At 52.7% G+C, this 18,665-nt stretch overlaps 2 protein-coding genes across 3 annotated transcripts; both read right to left on the bottom strand.

Annotated features, from left to right (window-relative positions):
• Positions 1 to 1,279: 1,279 nt before the first annotated feature.
• RTP2 (receptor transporter protein 2) lies at positions 1,280 to 4,922 on the bottom strand. Its single transcript, XM_064385617.1, has 2 exons — positions 4,520 to 4,922; positions 1,280 to 3,486 (listed from the first exon to the last, which is right to left on the bottom strand). The coding sequence occupies exons 1-2, from the start codon at positions 4,663 to 4,665 to the stop codon at positions 2,715 to 2,717; spliced, it is 918 nt and encodes a 305-aa protein (XP_064241687.1). The 5' UTR covers positions 4,666 to 4,922; the 3' UTR covers positions 1,280 to 2,714.
• Positions 4,923 to 13,043: 8,121 nt separating this feature from the next.
• On the bottom strand, positions 13,044 to 18,032 carry PDCD1 (programmed cell death 1). Of its 2 annotated transcripts, XM_064385611.1 has the most exons (5): positions 17,881 to 18,032; positions 15,584 to 15,916; positions 15,148 to 15,300; positions 14,562 to 14,596; positions 13,044 to 13,732 (listed from the first exon to the last, which is right to left on the bottom strand). In XM_064385611.1, exons 1-5 carry the CDS (start codon positions 17,987 to 17,989, stop codon positions 13,514 to 13,516), a joined length of 849 nt encoding a protein of 282 aa, XP_064241681.1. In that variant the 5' UTR covers positions 17,990 to 18,032; the 3' UTR covers positions 13,044 to 13,513. The 2 variants fall into 2 exon arrangements, with proteins under 2 accessions (XP_064241681.1, XP_064241680.1); XM_064385610.1 differs by lacking the exon at positions 13,044 to 13,732 and having other exon boundaries at positions 14,284 to 14,596.
• Between the last annotated feature and the right edge of the window lie 633 nt (positions 18,033 to 18,665).

The following is an 18,665-nucleotide window of genomic DNA, read 5'->3' as shown; positions in this document are numbered from 1 at the left end:
GCACAGGTGGCTCTGAGTAGTGGGGAGGAGATGAAGGGGCTGCATGAGGGAGGGGACATGCTTGCACTGGGTGAGGACACAGGCAGGCAAGAAGGCAGCAGCGAGGAGAAGCTAGTCACAGGCATCCCCCTCGTGGGGGCTGCTGTCCCGTCCCAGCGCTGGCGGGTCACTGGTCCCAGTGGTTCCCAGTGCGGTGCCGGAGACCTGCAGCTCCATCTGGTGGCTCCGTGGCCAGGGCTGCTGAGGCTGCGGAGAGAAGGCGCTGGTGAAGAGAAGGGCTGGTGGCATAAAAGCAGGTTAGAGAACTTACGAAACCAAATCCACACGGCGTCTGGACCACACAGCGTTTTCTTGTTGTATTCATTTTTTTTTAACCAATAGCCTGCAGGTTGTCTAGCTGAGAATAAAGACGAACCTTACAGCAGTAGAAAAAGCAACATAAAGGACCCTTCAAGATAGAGCAGGGGGGACAGGACAGCAACTGGGAATCTGCACGGCCAGGCATTGATGCTGTGTGAGCCACACTGAGTTTGGTTATTTTTTTTTTTCCTTCAGCCTATCATTCTTCCACTAATTCAGCCATGAAATCTTTGATATCATCTTCAGCATCAAATCATTTGCAAAGCCAGGAGAGGGCTGTTTCGGCTGCTTCAGTGGTTCTGCAGGTCTTCTCCTTGTTGGACTAATTTGACAGACAGGCCTAAAATCAATTTCAGTACCCGAAGTTGTTTGGGGGTTGTTCAATTCAGCTCTTGCTACTCAGGTAAGCAGCATGTCCCCTGGTGTCTGTGTTTCAGCCCCTCCACCACACAGGCAATGAATGAATCACAGATGAAACAGCAAAGAAGAGGGAGCCATGAAAGTGTTAGAAACCCCACTTAGCCCCAGCCATCAGCATCCTAGCACAGCAGGTGCCTGGGGCCACTGAAGCAGAGTAAGCCAGGAAGTTGATGGAGTTAATAGAAGTCATTCAGCAGCCAGGATCACTACCCAGCCTCTCTGTGAGAGGTATCAAATGAAAACAAAAGCTGTGATGAGAATGGTGCTAGCACACCAAGGGGTGCTGCCTCTTAAATTGCTCCTAAACCCATCCAGGGCTCAGCAGCGAGCTGGTGACTGAGTGCTTGTCACTGGCACCTCGCTTCCCCAGGGAATGGCTGCATCTCCTGATTCTCCTGTGCCCCATGGAGATGGATTTCCCATGGCATCCCTAGTGTCCCCAGTGCACCCCCCAGAGCACTCCCAAGTGACAGCCCTCACAATGCTCTCTCTCACAGGGCACACCGTGCCCCCCCCACCACCACTTTCTCACCCCAGGATCCCAGAGAAGACAGACCTTGGTAACCATGGTTGTGTTTGAGGCTTGTGATGCACAGGCTACAGGCTATTTCAAAAGTTTATTGAAGTTGCTGTGGCTTAAGCTCAGCCAGTAACTAAGTACAGCACAGCCTCCCACTCAGTCAAACCACCCTGCCCCAGTAGCATGGGAGGAGAATTGGAAAAGGGTAAAGTCTGTGAGTTGAGATAAGAACAGTTCAATAAATGGAACAAAGTAAATATGAATAATAATTAATAATAATAACAATCATGAACAGAGAGATAAAGAGAGAGACATAATAAAGGCAAGAGACACACACTGCTGTTGTTTACCACCCTCTGACCGATGTCCAGCCCATCCCCCAGAGCAATCAGCCCATCCTGGCCAACTCCTCCAGTTTATCCACTGAGCAGGATGATCTGTGGTGTGCAAAGTCCCTTGGGCCAGTTCTGGTCAGCTGTGCTGGCCCTGCTCCCTCCCAGCTCCTTGTACACCTGCTCCAGTGGCAGAGCACAGGAAACGGAAAAGTTTTTGACTTAGAGTAAGCACTACTTGCACCTACTAAAACATCAGTGTGCTATCAACATTATTAATCCCCAGTGTAGTAACAGCTACAAAGAGGAAAATTATCTCCATCCCAGCTGAAATCAGCTGTGGTCACAGGACATGCTGTGCCCACGGGTAAGTTTTGCAGGAGCCCAGCTGCCCTGCAGGGAAGGTAAGAGTCATGGGGACAGCACGTTTCCTCCCAACCTTATGACACCCACCAGGTCCCTAAAGCCCTGAAGGGTGAAGTAGCAGAAGGCAAGAATCTGCATCTTCCCCTTTGCCCTGACCCTGCAGCCCAATATTTGCAATTTCTGCATAACTGGGGAATACTTTGGACTTGCTGCCACAGTCTTCTTGCACTAGCCAAGTTTGGCACCCTTTGCTCCCCCTGCAGGGTACCCAGACAGCTGGCCAAAGGCAGGGCAGACTGGGCATGTGCCTCTCTGGAAGCAGAGCACTGCTGGGAGATAAAAACAGCCCCAAGCTTCCCTCCAAGATGCCCACACACACATAGAAAAGGCTTTTGAGACATTAAAAAGCACAAGTGCATTCCTGGGCTGAGGAGAAGGGGGTTGTTTTATTCTTGAAAGTAAGAAACCTCATCCTGTGCATGGGGTAGCTGAGAAGTTCATCCTCACACAGAATATGTCCCATAAGAATCCATCAGACCCATGAGTCTTCCAGAGATTGTTGGACAAGGTGCCTGAATGAGGCATCCCAGCGTGATCCCATGCCACCAGGAGCTGGGGAGCTTGCTGAACCAAGAGCAAGGGCTGACCTTGGGTCTCCAAGTTTCCAGGCAGTTCATCACATCGCCCCAGCTCCTCTTTGTGATCCCCAGGTCCCTCTACATCTTGGTCAAATAAAGCACAAGGAAGATGATGACTGAAACACAGACCAAGGAGCTGCCGATGCAGCAGCACCATTTCCAGGAGAAGTTGCTGTTGGAGGGTGAGGGGTGGTGAGTCGAGGCTTCACGGGGTCTTAAGCCCTGGTGTTTCAGGGTCTGAGAGGTCCAGGATTGGTATGTATTCCAGGAAACCCGTGCTGGGGCTGGCTGCAGCTTAGTGTGATGGGTCCTGGCCTTACCCACACCAATCAAGGGCTCGCAGACATCTGATCCCCGGGACCACCATGACTCCGTGTGATGGGTTCCGGCCTCCCCCCTATTTGTTAAGGACTTCCAGACATTTGATGTCCAGGCCAGCCATGGCTCACTGCTGTGCATCCTGGCCTTGTTCTCATCCGTCAAGGGCTTCCAGGCATCCAGTGCCAGGGCCTTCTGTGACCTGTTGCAAATGCCAAGCTCGCAGGCCTCGCAGTGGGCACGGTCGTGTGGCCCCGTCACCAGTGCATCCACCACGACTTCCAGGAGGTCAGAGGGCTGGACAGGCTTCTTGTAGAAATACTGGAGGATCTTTATCACTAAGTTGTGCAGAATTGTCTCCACAGTGTCCAGGCTGAACTCAGGATCCTCCAGCCGGGAGTTAGGGCAGCGCCTGCACTTCTGGCGAAAGATTCGCATCCACACGGTGCCCCAGCCCTGGCAGTGGTACACGTGGAACAGGATGTGCACTTTGGCAGAAGACCACTTGTGAAAGCACTGGGAGCACTGAAACCTGCCAGGGCAAAGAGGGGACCAGCTCATCCCAGGTGCCCCATGCTGAGCTAGAGGCTTTTGGCACAGTCAGTAGGGACGAGGGTTAACACAGACTATGGACTAACTACACTCATGCAAGCTTTACACCAAACTGTCCTCCCCCTTCCCAGCCTGGGAAGTTCACTACAGATGTGAGCTGAGGGCTGGCCCCAGCATTAAAGATTTCAGAAGCCAGGCTGTCTTTTGGGATCCTGGCCCCACCGCCAAAAGCAGAGGCCCTTGGGGTGAGAAACATCAGGTCCCTGTTTGGGACTCCAGCCCCTCACCCATGCTGGCTCATCACAGCTCAGCGGAAAGCCAGCATCATGCCCGAGACTGGGTAAGACAATAAAAGCAAAACAGAAGGAAGGTGTGGGTGGAGGGTGCAGGGCAGGTGAAGAGATATCTTGAGGAGCCAAAAGGTGTGCAACCCACAGCTCTTCATCTTGCACAATCTGCATGGGGACTGGCAACCAAAGTCTCCATTTGCTGCCACCCAGGCAGGGTGTCTGAACAATGCCCAGGGTGGAAATGTTTGGGGGGCTTCTCATGAGCAATGCAGAGCCACAGCCTCCCTCTTCCCAAGGCCCTGCAGCCTGGTGCAGGTACAGGGGCTGCTGAGACATCACTCCATGTCCCAGAACACAGTGGTTCTCCCTCTCCTTACCCTGTGAGTGCAAGCCCAGAAGATTCTAGTGAGGTATAAGCCCCCCTACTTGCTGAAGGAGCTCTTTTCATTTTAACAAAGACATGGAGAAATTCTGGCCAAATAGCAGCTGCCCTTTGGACCTGCTGAACTATTCTCCCCTCCAAATATCATGTTTTCCAGTTTGGCAATAACCCACCAAGATTCAAACAAAAATGAAGAAACCCTTCACAGTCTCACCCACCTCCAAACTCCCCGTTTTGCTGAAAAACCTGTTTCCTGCAAGCAAATTTTGAAAAAGGCAAAGGTCCACATGGCAACCCATCAACCCTGATCCCCCTGCAACAGGGACTGTCAGCAGCCCTACCTCCCAAGAGCACGGCGCTGCACAAACTCCTTCCAGCCAGGCCTGCAGGCCTGCACCTGCAGGGCATCATCCTCCAGAAGTGTCCACGGATCTGTTATGCCCATTTCTCTAGTCTTCACTGCAAAAGTGTCCTGCCACTGTCGCATAGCTCCACTTTGTCCTGGGTTGATAAGGAAGTGAGATTTTCAGGAAGTTGTGGTCAAACCAATCTGTGCTCAGATTTGAATATTGGCACCTGGTGTGGCCACTGGAGACATGGATACGCCTCTGAGAACACAGCAGGTTAAAAGCAGAGAACACCCAGGGAAACTCTCTCTTTGTTCGGTTGTGAAAGAGGTCAGACCTGCCCTGCCCAGCCAGAGTTCTGGGAGGGCAGAGTCCAAGATTTTAACCCTTTTCTTGGACAATGAAAACTTTGAACATTAAACTCTCCTAGAAGAGAGACAGACATGAAGTGGAAGGAAATGGGCAAGAGTGGTGAAGGTCTGAGCAAGTGAGAGATGTCAGCAGAAGGTGAGAAGAATCCTAGGTGGGAGGAGATGATGGCGTGGCCTTGGGCTGGACTCTTTTCTTGTATAGCCATGGACAGACCCATTTTTCCTGTGACACAGAGACTGCATTTAGGGGGAGGCAATGCCTTGGAGCCAGGAGAGTGCGGTGATGTTGTGTGAAGCAGTGGCATGAACAGAGACGGCTGAGGAGGGTGTGGTGATGCCCTCTGACTTCAGTGAAGAAGAAGAACTCTGTTCTTGAGACCTCACGGCCCCAGGGGGTGAATTTGGGGGGGACTGGTGTCCCAAGAGTGAGGGACTGTTGCTCTTTTGGACCTGGGCAAAGCATCCTTAAAAGGGGAACCCTAAAAGCAGCTCTGGTCCATGTGCAGTGGTGAGAGCACTGGACATGGAAGGAAGAGGTCAGAAGGGCAGATGTTCTCCAAGCGGTGCCACAAGTGACATGGAAACACAAGAGGTTTCAGCTGTGTTTCCTGGGGAAGCCTATGGTACAAGAGGGACTCCTCTCTCCTTGATGAACTGAGAGTTGATTATCTGAAGAGTGGTGATGAACTGAAAGTTGACTATCTGAGGGGTGGTGACTGGATTGAGAATCTAAGGTTTTATCTCATTGTGCTGTGGTGGAAATTGCAGGGAGGAGAAGGAGTGTTTTGGAAGGTTTTCATTCTGAGTTCTGTGTGTCTTCCTTTTTATATATTGTAACTCAATAAAGTTTTTTCCTTTATTCCTAAGCTGAAGCCTGCTTTGCTCTATTTCTGGTCACATCTCACAGCAGCCACTGGGAGAATATATTTTCATGGGGGCACTGGAATTGCACCAGGGTCAAACCGTGACACATTTGAAGCTGGGGAAGGGGTAGCGACCAAGATTGCAAGTCAAGCTTGGCAACTGCCTTCTCCCTATACTTTTTCTCTTTTTACAATGTTTTTGTGCTCGGAGAGGGGAACCTTTGCTCCTGCATGAGCAGCATCCCCCCATCCCAATCTCTGGGTCAACAGTCTCTGCTGACACTGCACCAGGTCTTGGCCAGGTGAAATGTCCCCTAAAGTAAGGACAAGGTGGGTTTCCTCAATATATGTACATGAACGCCTGACCTTGGAAAGCCACGATGCTGCTCTGTCCATAGGCAGAAAGACTGGAAACAAAACCCCCTGCCAGGCTGCCCACGCCCATCATATTCATAGCAGTGGGGAGAACTTAGAGAGATTTGCCCGGTTTAGGAATAATGAAAGTGAAACCCATTGAAAATGCAGGACTCAGCAGCTGATAAAGCTACAGATAACCTTATCTATCTCAATAGCTGCCACCAACCATGGGCTATTTTTACCTATTTTCGGCCAATTTGAGCAGAAAAACACCTAACATGAAACTTCAGGGTGGAAAATTGGGGACGACAGCATAGTACATAAAACCAAAAGAGATGAGGTGTGCTCTGAGCTGAGAGCACCCAGGCAAGGTATAAACAGCAGGGCTGGGGCTACCTGCAGCCCTTGCCTCCCAGCTCACCCCTCTCAGGGTGCAGAGGTTCCCCAGGAATTCCCATGGAGAGCAATGCAGGATGGAAAGCAGGTTAGATAAGATGCCAAATGATAACAGGTCTTTTAGTTTGAGAAAGATCTTGATAAGGCAGGTTTAGCTCCAGGCACTCCATGCAGGTAAATCCCAGGAACCACAGTCTGGCAGGGAGGCTCTGACCTTTGCTGCTGGAAGGGAAAAGGCAGTAAGTACTTTGTACCAAGAGCCCTATAACACCTTCCCAAGGTGCACTGCCCCTCCCGTGACAGCGGAGGCAGGAGGCTCCAGGAGATCCCAGCACAGAGCAAAACTTCAACTTCCACATGTTCCTTCTTTGTGGTTTCTTCCACTCCAATTACACCTTGATACCATCATCTGGAGCAGGACTGGAAGGACAGAAAGTGCTTGGAAGCAGAGAAGCCAAGACAAGATCTTCAGGAGGCTTATGAAGAAAGCCCTAACCTATGGATAGACCCTGAGTTGCCCCCTTTACCAAGACCCTTGTCATGGGTTCATTGTGTCCTGCTTGGGCAGTGAACTACAAGCAGGACAGTGAAGGAGGGATCATCCCACCAGTGTTGTCAATGTTCACAGAAGGGAGGTGGGGAACATCCCTGGCTCAGGGCTGGTGCATGAGGAAGAAGAGACAAAACAGCAGATCTTTATGGCCTCCTCTCATTCCTTTCCCTGGGGCTCCCATGTCTGTAGGTTCATTATAGAAGACCCCTTCATGTATCCTGCCACAGAGGGGTCTTCAGGGCTGCAGATCTCATGGTGCAGAAGGTGGGAGCTAAGTAGGGAAAGGGTTGGCCTCACAGCTGGCACCATGGCCAAGCATGGCATGGGGACCCAGCCAACGGCAGGTGACCAGGATGGAGCCCCCACCCTGCAGCATCTGTCTGTCCACTTGACCCCTTCTGTGTTATTGTCCAAGATTTACCCTGGGGGACGGTTGAATGCAGGAAAGACCTAAAGGTTTTGACACCTTCCCTTTACATCTAGGGCATGCCTATGTTAAACATCTCCACCTATTTTGAGGAGGAGAAGCCCCCTGGGGACACAGCCCTAGCTCCTGACACTCTCATATTCACCCAAACAAGGATCTGTAGTTTCAGCCCAGCTCTTCCTCCTCAAGGCTGCTGACACAAGGCATTCTCCCCACAGGACGGGCACCACTCCACACACTTCCCATCCCAGGGGCCAAAACTCAGCCCCTCTGGCACACTGCTCAGTGGGGATACAGTGGCATACCTGGTTCCTGGTGTGGGAACAGGTCCCTGCCTTCAAAACCTGGCTGTGATGGAAACCAGTGCCCTGTTACGTCATGGCAACACAAGTCAAATCATGACCCACAGTGTGCTGAGCCCTCACAGTCATCTCTGAGGCAGCCGAGTGCTGGTCCCTCTATTAAAGCTTTTGAGTTGCTTTTACTAAGGGGACTTTCCTAGAACAGCCCACAGAGACGAAATTGCTTCGACATCCTGTTCCATTTCACACACACCTCCTGGCTCTGTCCAAGCACCTTGCTGCTTATCAGTACCTGCCTGGAAACAAAAGCTGCTCCTACAGGATCTCCCCACAGCCTGGCCTCAGCAGGGAGCGGGGACAAGCTCTGTCCTGCACACAGCATGACCTCGTTGGGCTGGCAGCCCTTGCCAGGCTCAGACCCTGCCAATCCTCTTCACTCCAGCATGCTGGCCATGGCTTCTCCGTGGGATGCGTGAAGGAAGCACACAAGGTGCAGCCTGGGTGGTAATTTCCCTGCTGTTTTTGCACAGCACGAAATTATTTTTGACTTGAGCTCCCACCCCTGTGTGAGCCGCCTCTGTGTTCACAGGAAGATTTCCCAAAGTTCTTTCTCCTCCTCTTCATCTCTCACTATGTGTCAGCCTCCACATTCTCCACTCTTCCAGCCAAGGGAAAAAGTGCCCGCATTGCCCATAAGGACTTTCCCTGGCCCACATGTACCCCATTCCTGCTGGGACATCCATCCCTTCCTTTGGCATGGGTCACCCCATTCCCTGGTGGCTCCATCCTGCCAGCAGTCCCTGGAAGGGGCAGGAAGGGGCAGAAAGGGTCATTCAGCCCCAGACCCCCTGCAGGACTGCAGAAAGGAACATCCCCTCAGCAGTGGGGATGCTGTGTCCATGGGCACATCAAGGTTTACAGGACAGATGAACTGACATCTAAGCAACAGGGCAGAACCCTAAACACTTCTCACTGCTTGCTTCATGCTGAGGCTTTTTCTATTCTGAAGACTTCCCTCATTTTTTCCTGTGTTGAACACACCCCATTCTTTTCCATCAGTCATTCTTTCAATAAATTTTTGCTCTTTCTCCAGGTCATCAGGGAGAATTCAGTTTCTAACCCCCCACTCAAACAGCCCCTACACCCTCTTTCAATAGCATCTTGCTTTCATATGAGCCTGGGTTCTCCAGAAAATCTCTGTTGGATGTGTCTGCTGCATGAGCTATTGATAACTGCTCATGGGAGGGAGCTTCTTGAGAATCCATCCACCCACAGTGGCAGAATTTCCCATTTCTTCATTTGCTTGTAAGAATGTCATGTAAGGCAGCACAAAGATAGCATCACTTCTGCTTTCCCTGTGGTACCCGGTCTGTCACCCTAATGAAGAGAAAATGAGGAAGGTTTGACACAAGTTCCTGCTAAATCTGTGTTCTCAGCCCCAGCACTGCCCCATCAGTGTTTGCCACTTGGTGGTAATTTGTTCCAGCAGTTTTCTGGGTACTGAAACAGGTTGACTCATCTAGAATTTCCTGGATCCTCTTTTTTCTTCTTCCAAGAAGCAGATGGTGAATTGGACATCCATATCCCCCTGGGACATGACTCCATGACAGCTCTCTGTGCCTCAGTCCCCCTCCAACCTTGATGCATTTGACAATTAATGGTTGTCACTCCGTCATGGTGGAGCCAACCAGCTATAGGGATGAGCAGTGGCTACAGGTTCCCTTCCATGCTGGACTGTCTGCACAGCTGAACCCTTGGAGCAGAAGGGTCCACCTGTCTAAGGGTGGATTTGAGGAAAGAAGGATCAGTTCCTCAGGAAATAGGGCTATGCCCAAGCTGGACTGTAGAGAGGGCACACTGCCCTCTGCCATCCTGGATTTCTGGGGTGGAGAGGGATGCTGAGCAATGGAGAGACATTTAAGGGGCCAAATGGATGTGAAGACATGGGCAGGTATCACCCCACATGGGTTTAGGCTCCTTGTTCAGTGATGGTGCTTCCAGGCGTGAGGAGCGAGCTCGACCCCCTCCAACAAGGCTCTGTGCCTGTGCCATGGGCAGAGGGTTTGGTCTTGGGACAGAGGAGCAGGCAGGCACAGGGCTCCTGCCTGCCCCTCCAAGCCCCATGCACCTGGATCTGGACTGTCAGCTCCCTCACTGAGCATCACATCCTACCAAAGGGAAGAAGAGAGAGGAGACAAAACTCTGGAGGCAACTCAAAGCAAAACTAGAGAAAGCAGAATGAGGGAGGGAGGAGGAAACACAGATACTGCGTAAGCTACAGCAGCTCAGTGACAGGTAGGGTGAGACTCTTGGTGGGACGGGATGGAGGAGATGTTTTGGGCCCAGACCCCTCAGCACACACGAGCTGTGCAGCCTGGCCATGGTTAGGGGTCCAGGCTGCCTGTGCAGCAGCCACCCCTCCCACCACCAAACACAGCACCCACCAGCTCCCTCCAGCCTTTCTCCTCCGGGAACAACAGTCACTTTCCCAGATAGTCAAGGCCATGGCAATGCTCCCACACCACAGTTCCTGACAGACCAGTCCCACCCACAAGCCATCTCATTACCTGGTGGACAAATAACCCACACACCTGGAGGTGATGCATCACCTCCAGTCCAACTTCTCCTAACCAAAATCTTCTGAGACCTCCCAGTGACCAGGACAGTGCTCATTTGAAATTGACCCTGCTGTCCTACAGCCTGACCACCCCTTCTCCCTTCAACATCTGCAATGCCCTGGTGTTCAGGAATAGTGATTTGCTGCTTCATGGCATGGCTCGCCTCAAAGACACAGCTGCAAAGTGCAGGAGAGGATTTCCTTTCCATCTTCATCTGCCTGTCCAGTTTTCCCAAGACATGGCTTATGAGTTCAGGTTTCTTGGAGAGATGCTTGCTCACATGTTGTTTCCAACCACCTTTAATGAAGACTGGGGTGTATAAGGAGCCAGGCTGGCTCTCAAGCATCATGTAGAAGCTTTTGCTTGCTTAGGTATAGCCCAGGCACACTGCCACACATCCAGCTTTCTGCAGATGCTGACAGGGACCTGTCCCAGCTCTCTGAGGTCTCCCAGAGGGCTCTGGCCATTCCTCATCATCAAGCCCTAGTGTGGGAGCAGGGTGAGGCTCTCCAGAGGTCTCAGCAGGTGTGTGGTCTCAGGGGCTGACGCAGCATTTTGGCACTGAGGTGGTGGCAGCCACTCCTCGGGGGAGCGCTGGGTGCCCGCGGTCGGAAGCAGCTGCTTTAACTGCCAGACCAGACTGCACAGGAAATGCCTCGGCTCCAGCAGCCACAGCCTCCCCCCTGGCTGGTCCGGGGTCCCAGCACAGCAGAAGCTGTGGCACAGGGATGGGGGGCCTGAGGGGATGTGTGTCTGTGGCAGGGGGTGTTTCAAATCTGGGGGTGTGCACACAAATTTTTCTGGTGACATGTTTGGACATCTGTGTGTTCATGAACATTTGTGTGTGCTTGCACATGTGAGCACACTTGATTCCCCATTCCCAAAAAGGATATTGGGGTGTGGGGCCTGACACCCACCTCAGGGCACTGCTTGGTCTGGGGATGCTCAGCCAGCACAGCCAGTGCCATGCCAGGTGCAGGGGAGTTTAGCTCACATCTGTGAGTGCTGAGCATCCTGTGCTCCAGGCAGGGATGGGAGATTGGCAGCCTGGAGCATCCCCAGCACTCAGCCCATGCATCTTGAGGCCCCAGCCTTCCTCCCTGCAATGGGCAGGATTGCAGCCAGGCTGATGGGGGTTGGAGGGGCACAGGCACTGTGGTAGGCTGGATGCTCTCCCATCCCAAATGGCAGTGGGAGATGCTTTTGCTACACCTCCAATCCCACTGGATGGCTTGGGAGACTCTGGTCACTCTGGTCAGCTGCAGACCACCATCCAACCAGAGACAAAAAGACTCAGCCCCATCTGCAAGTGTAGAAGTCATAGCTGCAGCCAGGGAGTGCAGGAAGTGCTGAAGATCTGGCACCTCTGCTGCCGGAGAGGTAGGATGGAAAATATGAAGCAGGGTCCAACCCTCTCAGCTATGTCAGTGTCGTGTCTGACGGGAAAGCAAAACGCAGAAGTGCTGACTGAGCTCCCACTTTCCCACTGCAGCTGCCTCCTGCCTCGTTTTCTGGGCCCTCCTGGCCACAGCAGGTCTCTGTCAGAGCTGCTGGGGCAAGGAGCAGGGCTGCTGCTGGCAAAAATCCCCAGTGGGCTGAACCATGAACTGGCGTGAGTTATGTGAGTTATGGGCAGTTATGGCACTGCCTGTGGAGGCTACTGGGAGCCTTCAGCAGCACTGGAGACCAAAGGGGACACCACATCCACCGTCCTACCCTGAAGAAAGGTGTAAGCTATCCCAAATGGATATTCATCCCATCTAGTCCCCTCTGGAAGTTTCTCATGGACTTTTCAGCCCCCACAGAGTACAAGATATGGTGCCTGGCTTGCCTCACCCCTTCCCCCAGAGCCCAGGTTGGCTCCCACAAGGCTGTGCTGGTTTTGCTGGGGGTAAGGGAGGAAGAAACCTGCTGACAGTGCTGCCAAAGTGTGAGATGCAAGTGACTCTTCTCAGTTTTCACTGAGTTTCACACTCTCCTGGCAAGCCTCTGCTGCCTCCAAAGCCACTCCTTACTGGGGTTTCTCCTCTCTCAAGCAGCTGTCACTTCTTTCCGCTCTGGTTTCTGGCAGGTAGCACATCTCTTTCAAGAGAGAAAGTGGAAGTTTGAAGCAAAAAAAGCTGCACTGAGCACCACGGCATGAGCTTTGCCCTGACTAATGGCAGCCAGACCCCTGGCACAGCAGGGATGCTCCTCCCCATGGAGTGGGTGAGTGCCCCGAGACAAGCCTGGTTAAGGGCGAATGTTGGCTTGCAGCCATGCCTGGGTGACAAGCTCAGACAGGGCCAAGGAGAAAATTAAAATCGACTTCTCTAAATTCTTAAGAGCAGCTTTGTGGAAGAGCAGCTTGCATATGTCACAGAGAGGCCCAGGAACCACAAGGGATGCTGCCACCTCCCAGCTCTGCCCTGCACTGCAAGAGCCGTTATTTGCCTGCCCACGCACTTGCCATCACGAGCCAACAAACTCCTCGATACAAAACTCTTTATTCACCCCCATGGCTATATCTGACTCCCACCTGGGGAGGGAGGGACACAGGGGTAGATTACCCCTCATGCAGAAGAGGAAAATGCCTGGAGGCAGGCAGAAGACCAGCTTCCTGCTTCCCAGGGATTTCTGAGTAGCGGTACATAGGGCAGCCTCTGCTCCGAGCAAGAAGCTTGCAAGAAGCCTTGGGCTCCCGTGAGCAGCATCACACAAGATTCACTCCAGTTCTGACCTCCAGCACTTCCTTCAAGAGTCATGCTTTGATAGTTGGTTGAGACCTGGGTCAGGGAAGCAGCATGGCCACTCCACAGAGCACAGGGTGGAGGTAGAATACCGAGGCATGCTGTAAGTCACGTTTGGGACAGACCTGTTGGCATCACTGCTCTGCCTCAGCCCATCCTCCCTGCCCTGACTGAAGAGGCAGCACATGGAGCACAGCAGGGACCTTCCTCGTCCTGTGGTACCCACCCCATGGCCACAATAACACTGTGGCCAGGACTGTTCGATATCGACTCCAGCAGCAGCATCTCTGTTGCTTTAGTCCTGATACGCTGGATTATCCCACAGTGAGGGGCTGGGGCAGCCCACACCCTGGTGAGGAGGGACTCTGACCCTCAGCAGGGCTGTGATGGCAGCTGTCGAGTCCTCTCATCCAGGTGTTTCTTGCCACGCTCTGGTGTGACAGGTTTCTCCTCAGGGAAGATGATGGTGGCATATTCAGTCTGCTCAACCAGCTGAGTCTTGGGGGGCACTGGGCTGCGCTGGTCCCTCTGAAACTCCAGCACACCATAGTCCACAGTGGATACGAACACCACAGGGGGCTTCTCTTCCTTCTGCAAGGTAACCCATCATGGTGGTTCAGCATCCAGAGGCACCCACCATCCCCAGCACAAGCCCATTCTTACAGCAAGTGCCAAAATCAGCTCTGAAGCGTCATGGGAGAGTGAGAGTGATACAGGAGAAAGGTGCACAGACCTGGGGTAGAACATGCACAGAGGAACCACAGCATGAGCCTTGGGGTATCAGCTCTCTGCCTCTGCAGGCAGGCTGGACTCTCTGCCTGCCTGGCCATGGAAGGCAGGGCTGTGCTAGGAGTCCCTTTCCATGGGGCTCCAAGGTGGCATGGTGTGCTGGACAAGAGCCTAGGGCTGAGTTTGCTCAGCCCAGAGAGGAGAGAGCAAAGGGCAACCTACTCACTGCCTTCAGCCACCTAATGAATGGGGTTGGAGAGAAGATGGAAACAGATCCCTCCTAGAGGTGCCTGGCTAAAGAGAGAGGAAAACAGGCACCAGCTGCAGCAAAATAAATTTTAGCTTGATATATTTGAGAGAAACATCCTCCCATTTTCTACAGCAACACAATCCACTGTCACAGATAAGCCTACTTTGAAGAAGAATTGTATTAGAGAGTCACATCCTATGTTGGGTAGTTTTATTTTGATTTTGTGATGAGGCTGTGCTGCTGCAGGTGCAGAAAAGCAGTTGTAGCTGTGCAGAAAAGATCAAGGAGCAGTAGAGAAGACAGCAGCAGAGAAGGCAGCAGCAGAGAAGAAGTGAGATGCTTGTGAAGAGCTGATAAAGGAAGGCCCAGCACCCTCCTCAGGCCAGCAATGCCACGGTGCTCTCCAGCAGCACAGCAGGGTGACAGAGGCGGAAAACTCACCACTGGCATGTTTTCACTCGGTGGTTTCTGCACATCTGCAAAGTAACACACTTGGTTAGAGGAGGTTTGTGTGCCATCTAAGCTGGCTCAGCTCCACCAAAGAGCACACCACAATCTTTTCACCACACATCCTCCTTGTCCATAGGGTGGAACACCCTGAGCATTACAAGGACAAGCAAGATACCAGCCCACAGTCTAGGGTTTAATTTGGGATTAGTGGAGTGCAGCAGAATTTTCTGTGAGTCCTTGGGTGCCTGTGGCATGTCTGAGGTGATGCCCTCTGCTGCAGCAGGCTGAGGTGCTCCAAAGGTACCTGGGCAAGGTGCATAGGAGGGATTCAAGTGCCCCATTAAGGCACAACACTCACGAGTGGTGTAGAGCCCCTGCACATGGTCTGGGGGCTCAACGAAAGGCAAGCAGGGCTCAAAGCACCCCTCTCCCCCCAGTATGGAGTTATCTGTCCCACAGAGGTATGCCACAGCTGAGTTTGGCACATTGAACCAGTCCATGTACCCCAGGCAGCTGCAGACATCTGGCTGACCCCAGGTCCCAAAATGGATTTGCATGGCCTCCAGGGGAATCATACCTCCTTTCCTGTATGTGAAGGTGAGGTAGCCAAAGATCAGCAGCACAATCACTCCAGCCAGCAGGAGGATGCCCAGGAGCATGGCCTTGATGTCCTCTGAGGGGCTGCCTTCCTCCATCTCCGGCTCATCGGTAGCATTCACCTGGGGGGCTGCTGCAATAGGCATTCAAAAAAGGGGGAACAAAACAGCAGGTCAGGAGTGTAACGTGGACTCTACAGTCCTTGTGAAAGGCAGCAGGGGAACATGGGGGTGTCCTCAGAAAGGGCTCAGTGCCAGGTAGGCTGTCATAGTCCCATTTGTCCTCCAGGGTGCAAAGGAGACAGGACAGGGCAGGGCTGTGCTCTCCTGACCCAGGTCAGGTCCCCTCCCTGCCTTAACCCCTGGTGCTACAACAGGCTTGGGACCCGTCCCCATCAGCTCAGCCCCCAGGCTGACCTGTGACGATCAGCTGGGACTGGTTGCTCTCCATCACTTTATCAGGATCATAGAAGGTGATCAATCCACAGTAGTAGGAGCCTGAGTCATTCTGGTGCAGGTTCAAGATCTCAATCTCAAAGACAGAAGTGTGGTTGATGAGCTGGTACTTTTCTGTCACTGTCATGGGCTTGTTGCGGCTGATCTCAGCAATTTTTTGGGCTTGGCTGTGGTTGGTCTCCTTGTACCAGTTGAGGATGTACTCTGAACCAGAGTCATTCTCCATGGAGATATTGCAGAAGAAAGTGGCTTTGTCACCTTCAGGGAGAGTTAACACTTCTGGGAAGATGGTCACTGTTTGGAGAGAGGATACAAGGAGCAGACATGGTTACAGCAGGCACAGGTCTCAGACACAGCCATACCCCTGTGTGGGAGCCAGCAATGCAAGCCCAGTCCACATCATCACTCTGGGACACGGGCAGGTACATCAATCCTTGTCTCTCCCATTCCAAATGTATGCCTGCTGGCTGGAGAGGGACTCTCAGAGGTAGCATCTGTACTGTGAAATGGTTTCAGCAGACTAAATTGTGCTCTGGGCTACCTAAAATTAACACTGAACACCTGTACCGGGGAAAACAGACTTTGGGGGTTGTACTATTTTTAAATATATGCTGTATGTTCATGTCTGAGTCATCATCTCTCCAGCTGAGGCTGACTCTGAAAGTGAGCAGAAGGACAGAGTCCCAGGCTGGGGCAGTGTCCTGTGGTGCCTGCTGGGATGCTCTGGTTCTCTCCACTACACCATGCTGGGAGCTCAGAGCAGGCAGGGCCACCCATGGCACAGTATTTGTCAATTCCAGCCTGAGACCACCTGACAGGACAGAACAACCTGGAGCTTACAGTGCCATCCCTTTCCAGGGGCTGTCCTCTCCTTATGTGCGTGTGGGCAGCCAGGTCCTGGGGTTCCAGCTGGGCTTGCCAGGCTGTTCCCAACACAGAATCCAGCCAGTCACAGCCACAGGCTCCTCTGCTTTAGCACCAGCCCTGCTGCTTCACCTCATTTCCCTGCCCATTATCCTGGTGGGATCATCCATCCTGCATGGTGGGAATGCTGCAAACACGGGCCAGGCACACAATGTCCTGCTCCAGCCAGTCCCACACAGCAGAACAACTGTTGTATTAATTTCTGTTCAGAGCAATGAAAAAATGGGAAGAAGCATTTTTCACATGGGTCACTCAACCAAGCTATTCAAACCACCATGGCTTTGAAAAGTGTCTGTCAAAGGAAATTTGCCTTCCCTTTCCAGAAATCACCACCAATAGCAGCCCCAAGCCTTGCACGCAGAGTCAGAAAGTCCCTCCCGTCCCTCCAACTCTGGCCTGAGGCCATAGGACCATAACGTCAGCATCACCAACCAGAAAAGGAACCTGGAAATTCTGTGATTAAATACAAGATCAGATGGAAAACTGTGCTGAGAAACGAGGGTTGAGACTAAACAGGAGGAGTGAAGAAGTGCCCCAATTCCCACAGGCGGCACTGGCTGTGGCAGTGTCCACACCAAGAGATGGAATTTCTGCCATGTTTTGGATTTCTTGTGTTTAACAGGAAATATTTGACAGGTTCAGGGCTTTATTTCCTACTAGTGCCGCTGCCAACAATGAATGAAGCGTTCGGAGGACTTCTGAAAGTAGAAGTTGGGTTTACATGTTTTCCTGTATCTTCCCAGCTCCAGAGGTAACATCTGCTCCAAGGGACACCCAGCCCTCTGCCCACCCTCAAGGCAAAAAATACATGAATCCACCAAAGAAACAGTGAGCTGGAAGGAAAGGGAGACACAGCTTCATCAGAGCTCTCACTCACCCTGCCGAGACTCACACCTTCCCTTCAACCTCTCCTTCTCCCACAAAGTTCACCCAGAGAAAGGATCCTGGATCCCAGAGGATCAAGTCCAAACCAGGAGCTGCAGCCCGAGGGCACAGACTGAAGCCATGAGAGCTAGAAAGAAAACCCTACTACACCCCACTGGCAAACCCATAAGCTCAACACTAAATTCTAACCACCATCACTGTGTCACAACACAGCTCTGGTGTCAGCACTGTGAGCTGGGGACTGTCCCCTTCCCCATCCTTTAATCCCATTTATGCCCAAGCATCCCCAAGTCCTTTGCTTCAGCTGCACATACCCAAAAGCTTTGGGGTTTCTGCCTTCTTGATGCCAGAGTTAATTTTTAACTACAAAGCCCCCAGCCCTTAGACATTTTCCACCAGCTCCACACAACATGCCCGTGCCAGCGAGCCCGTCACACTCCTGTACCTACCGTGGCGGCAGCAGGTCAGCATGGGCCCACAGCAGAGCAGGATGACACAGAGGTCCACCAGGGCCACCTCCACGCTGCTCCACGACTTCTTTGAGGCACCTGGAGCCATGTGAGCCGCTGTGTGCCCTGCCCAGGCAGGCGGGAGGTGCTGTGCTGTGTGTGCTGTGCCGCTCCTGGCTCTCTCCGTGCTTCCTTCCCCGCAGCGGCAGCTCGTTCTCTGTCGTACACAGCAAGGGCTGGGTGGAAATGAAACGTACCCATCTCTGCCCCAGAGGGAAACCCGGGGCTTCCTCCCACCCCTAGCTTCCTCCCCACACAGGCAAGGATCAGCTGAGCCTGATCTGGCCCCTTTTCCCCTCCCTGCGTGCTCCTGGCATGTTCCCACACAGGTACGCAGCTGCCAAGCAGTGGGGACAGGCACCTCTGAGCCTGCACCCTTTTTGGGGAGAGCTTCCAGGGATGGAGGACACAGGGAGCACAAGGGACAAGTCCTCAGTTCTGAGCCTGGCCCATAAGTAAAGGCAGTCTTGGGTTCCCAGGCACCCACAGGTGCTCCCACTGGATGCCCAAGGCAGTGGGGTTGTGGGATGTGTGACACTGGGTAGACAGGTCTGAGAAGCCATGGGACACCTACTGGTAGGCTGCTCCCTCCAGGATGGGATGGGATGGGAGATGAGGAGGAGGGGGAGGAGGACAAGTTTTGCCTCCTTAGGTGTGTTTCTTTTCAGATTTGAAGAGAGCAAGGGCAGGTGCCCAGAGCCAGGGTACTGTTATTGAGGCAGAAG

Source organism: Passer domesticus, chromosome 11 (assembly GCF_036417665.1).
Source record: "Passer domesticus isolate bPasDom1 chromosome 11, bPasDom1.hap1, whole genome shotgun sequence".
Classification (NCBI taxonomy): domain Eukaryota; kingdom Metazoa; phylum Chordata; class Aves; order Passeriformes; family Passeridae; genus Passer; species Passer domesticus.
The sequence above is the reverse complement of the archived record's forward strand: the minus strand, read 5'-3'. Positions and strand labels throughout refer to the sequence as shown.

Bases quoted from the DNA above. Each gene is read 5' to 3' on its own strand.
- PDCD1 (XM_064385610.1), bottom strand. From the start codon at position 17,989: ATGGCTCCAGGTGCCTCAAAGAAGTCGTGGAGCAGCGTGGAGGTGGCC. The intron at 15,301-15,583 runs GTCAGCCTGGGG...TGCCTATTGCAG, and splicing joins GTCCCAGCTGATCGTCACAG to CAGCCCCCCAGGTGAATGCT. The intron at 14,597-15,147 runs GTATGATTCCCC...GTTACTTTGCAG, and splicing joins CTTCACATACAGGAAAGGAG to ATGTGCAGAAACCACCGAGT.
- RTP2 (XM_064385617.1), bottom strand. From the start codon at position 4,665: ATGCGACAGTGGCAGGACACTTTTGCAGTGAAGACTAGAGAAATGGGC. The intron at 3,487-4,519 runs GTAGGGCTGCTG...TTGCCCTGGCAG, and splicing joins CAGCGCCGTGCTCTTGGGAG to GTTTCAGTGCTCCCAGTGCT.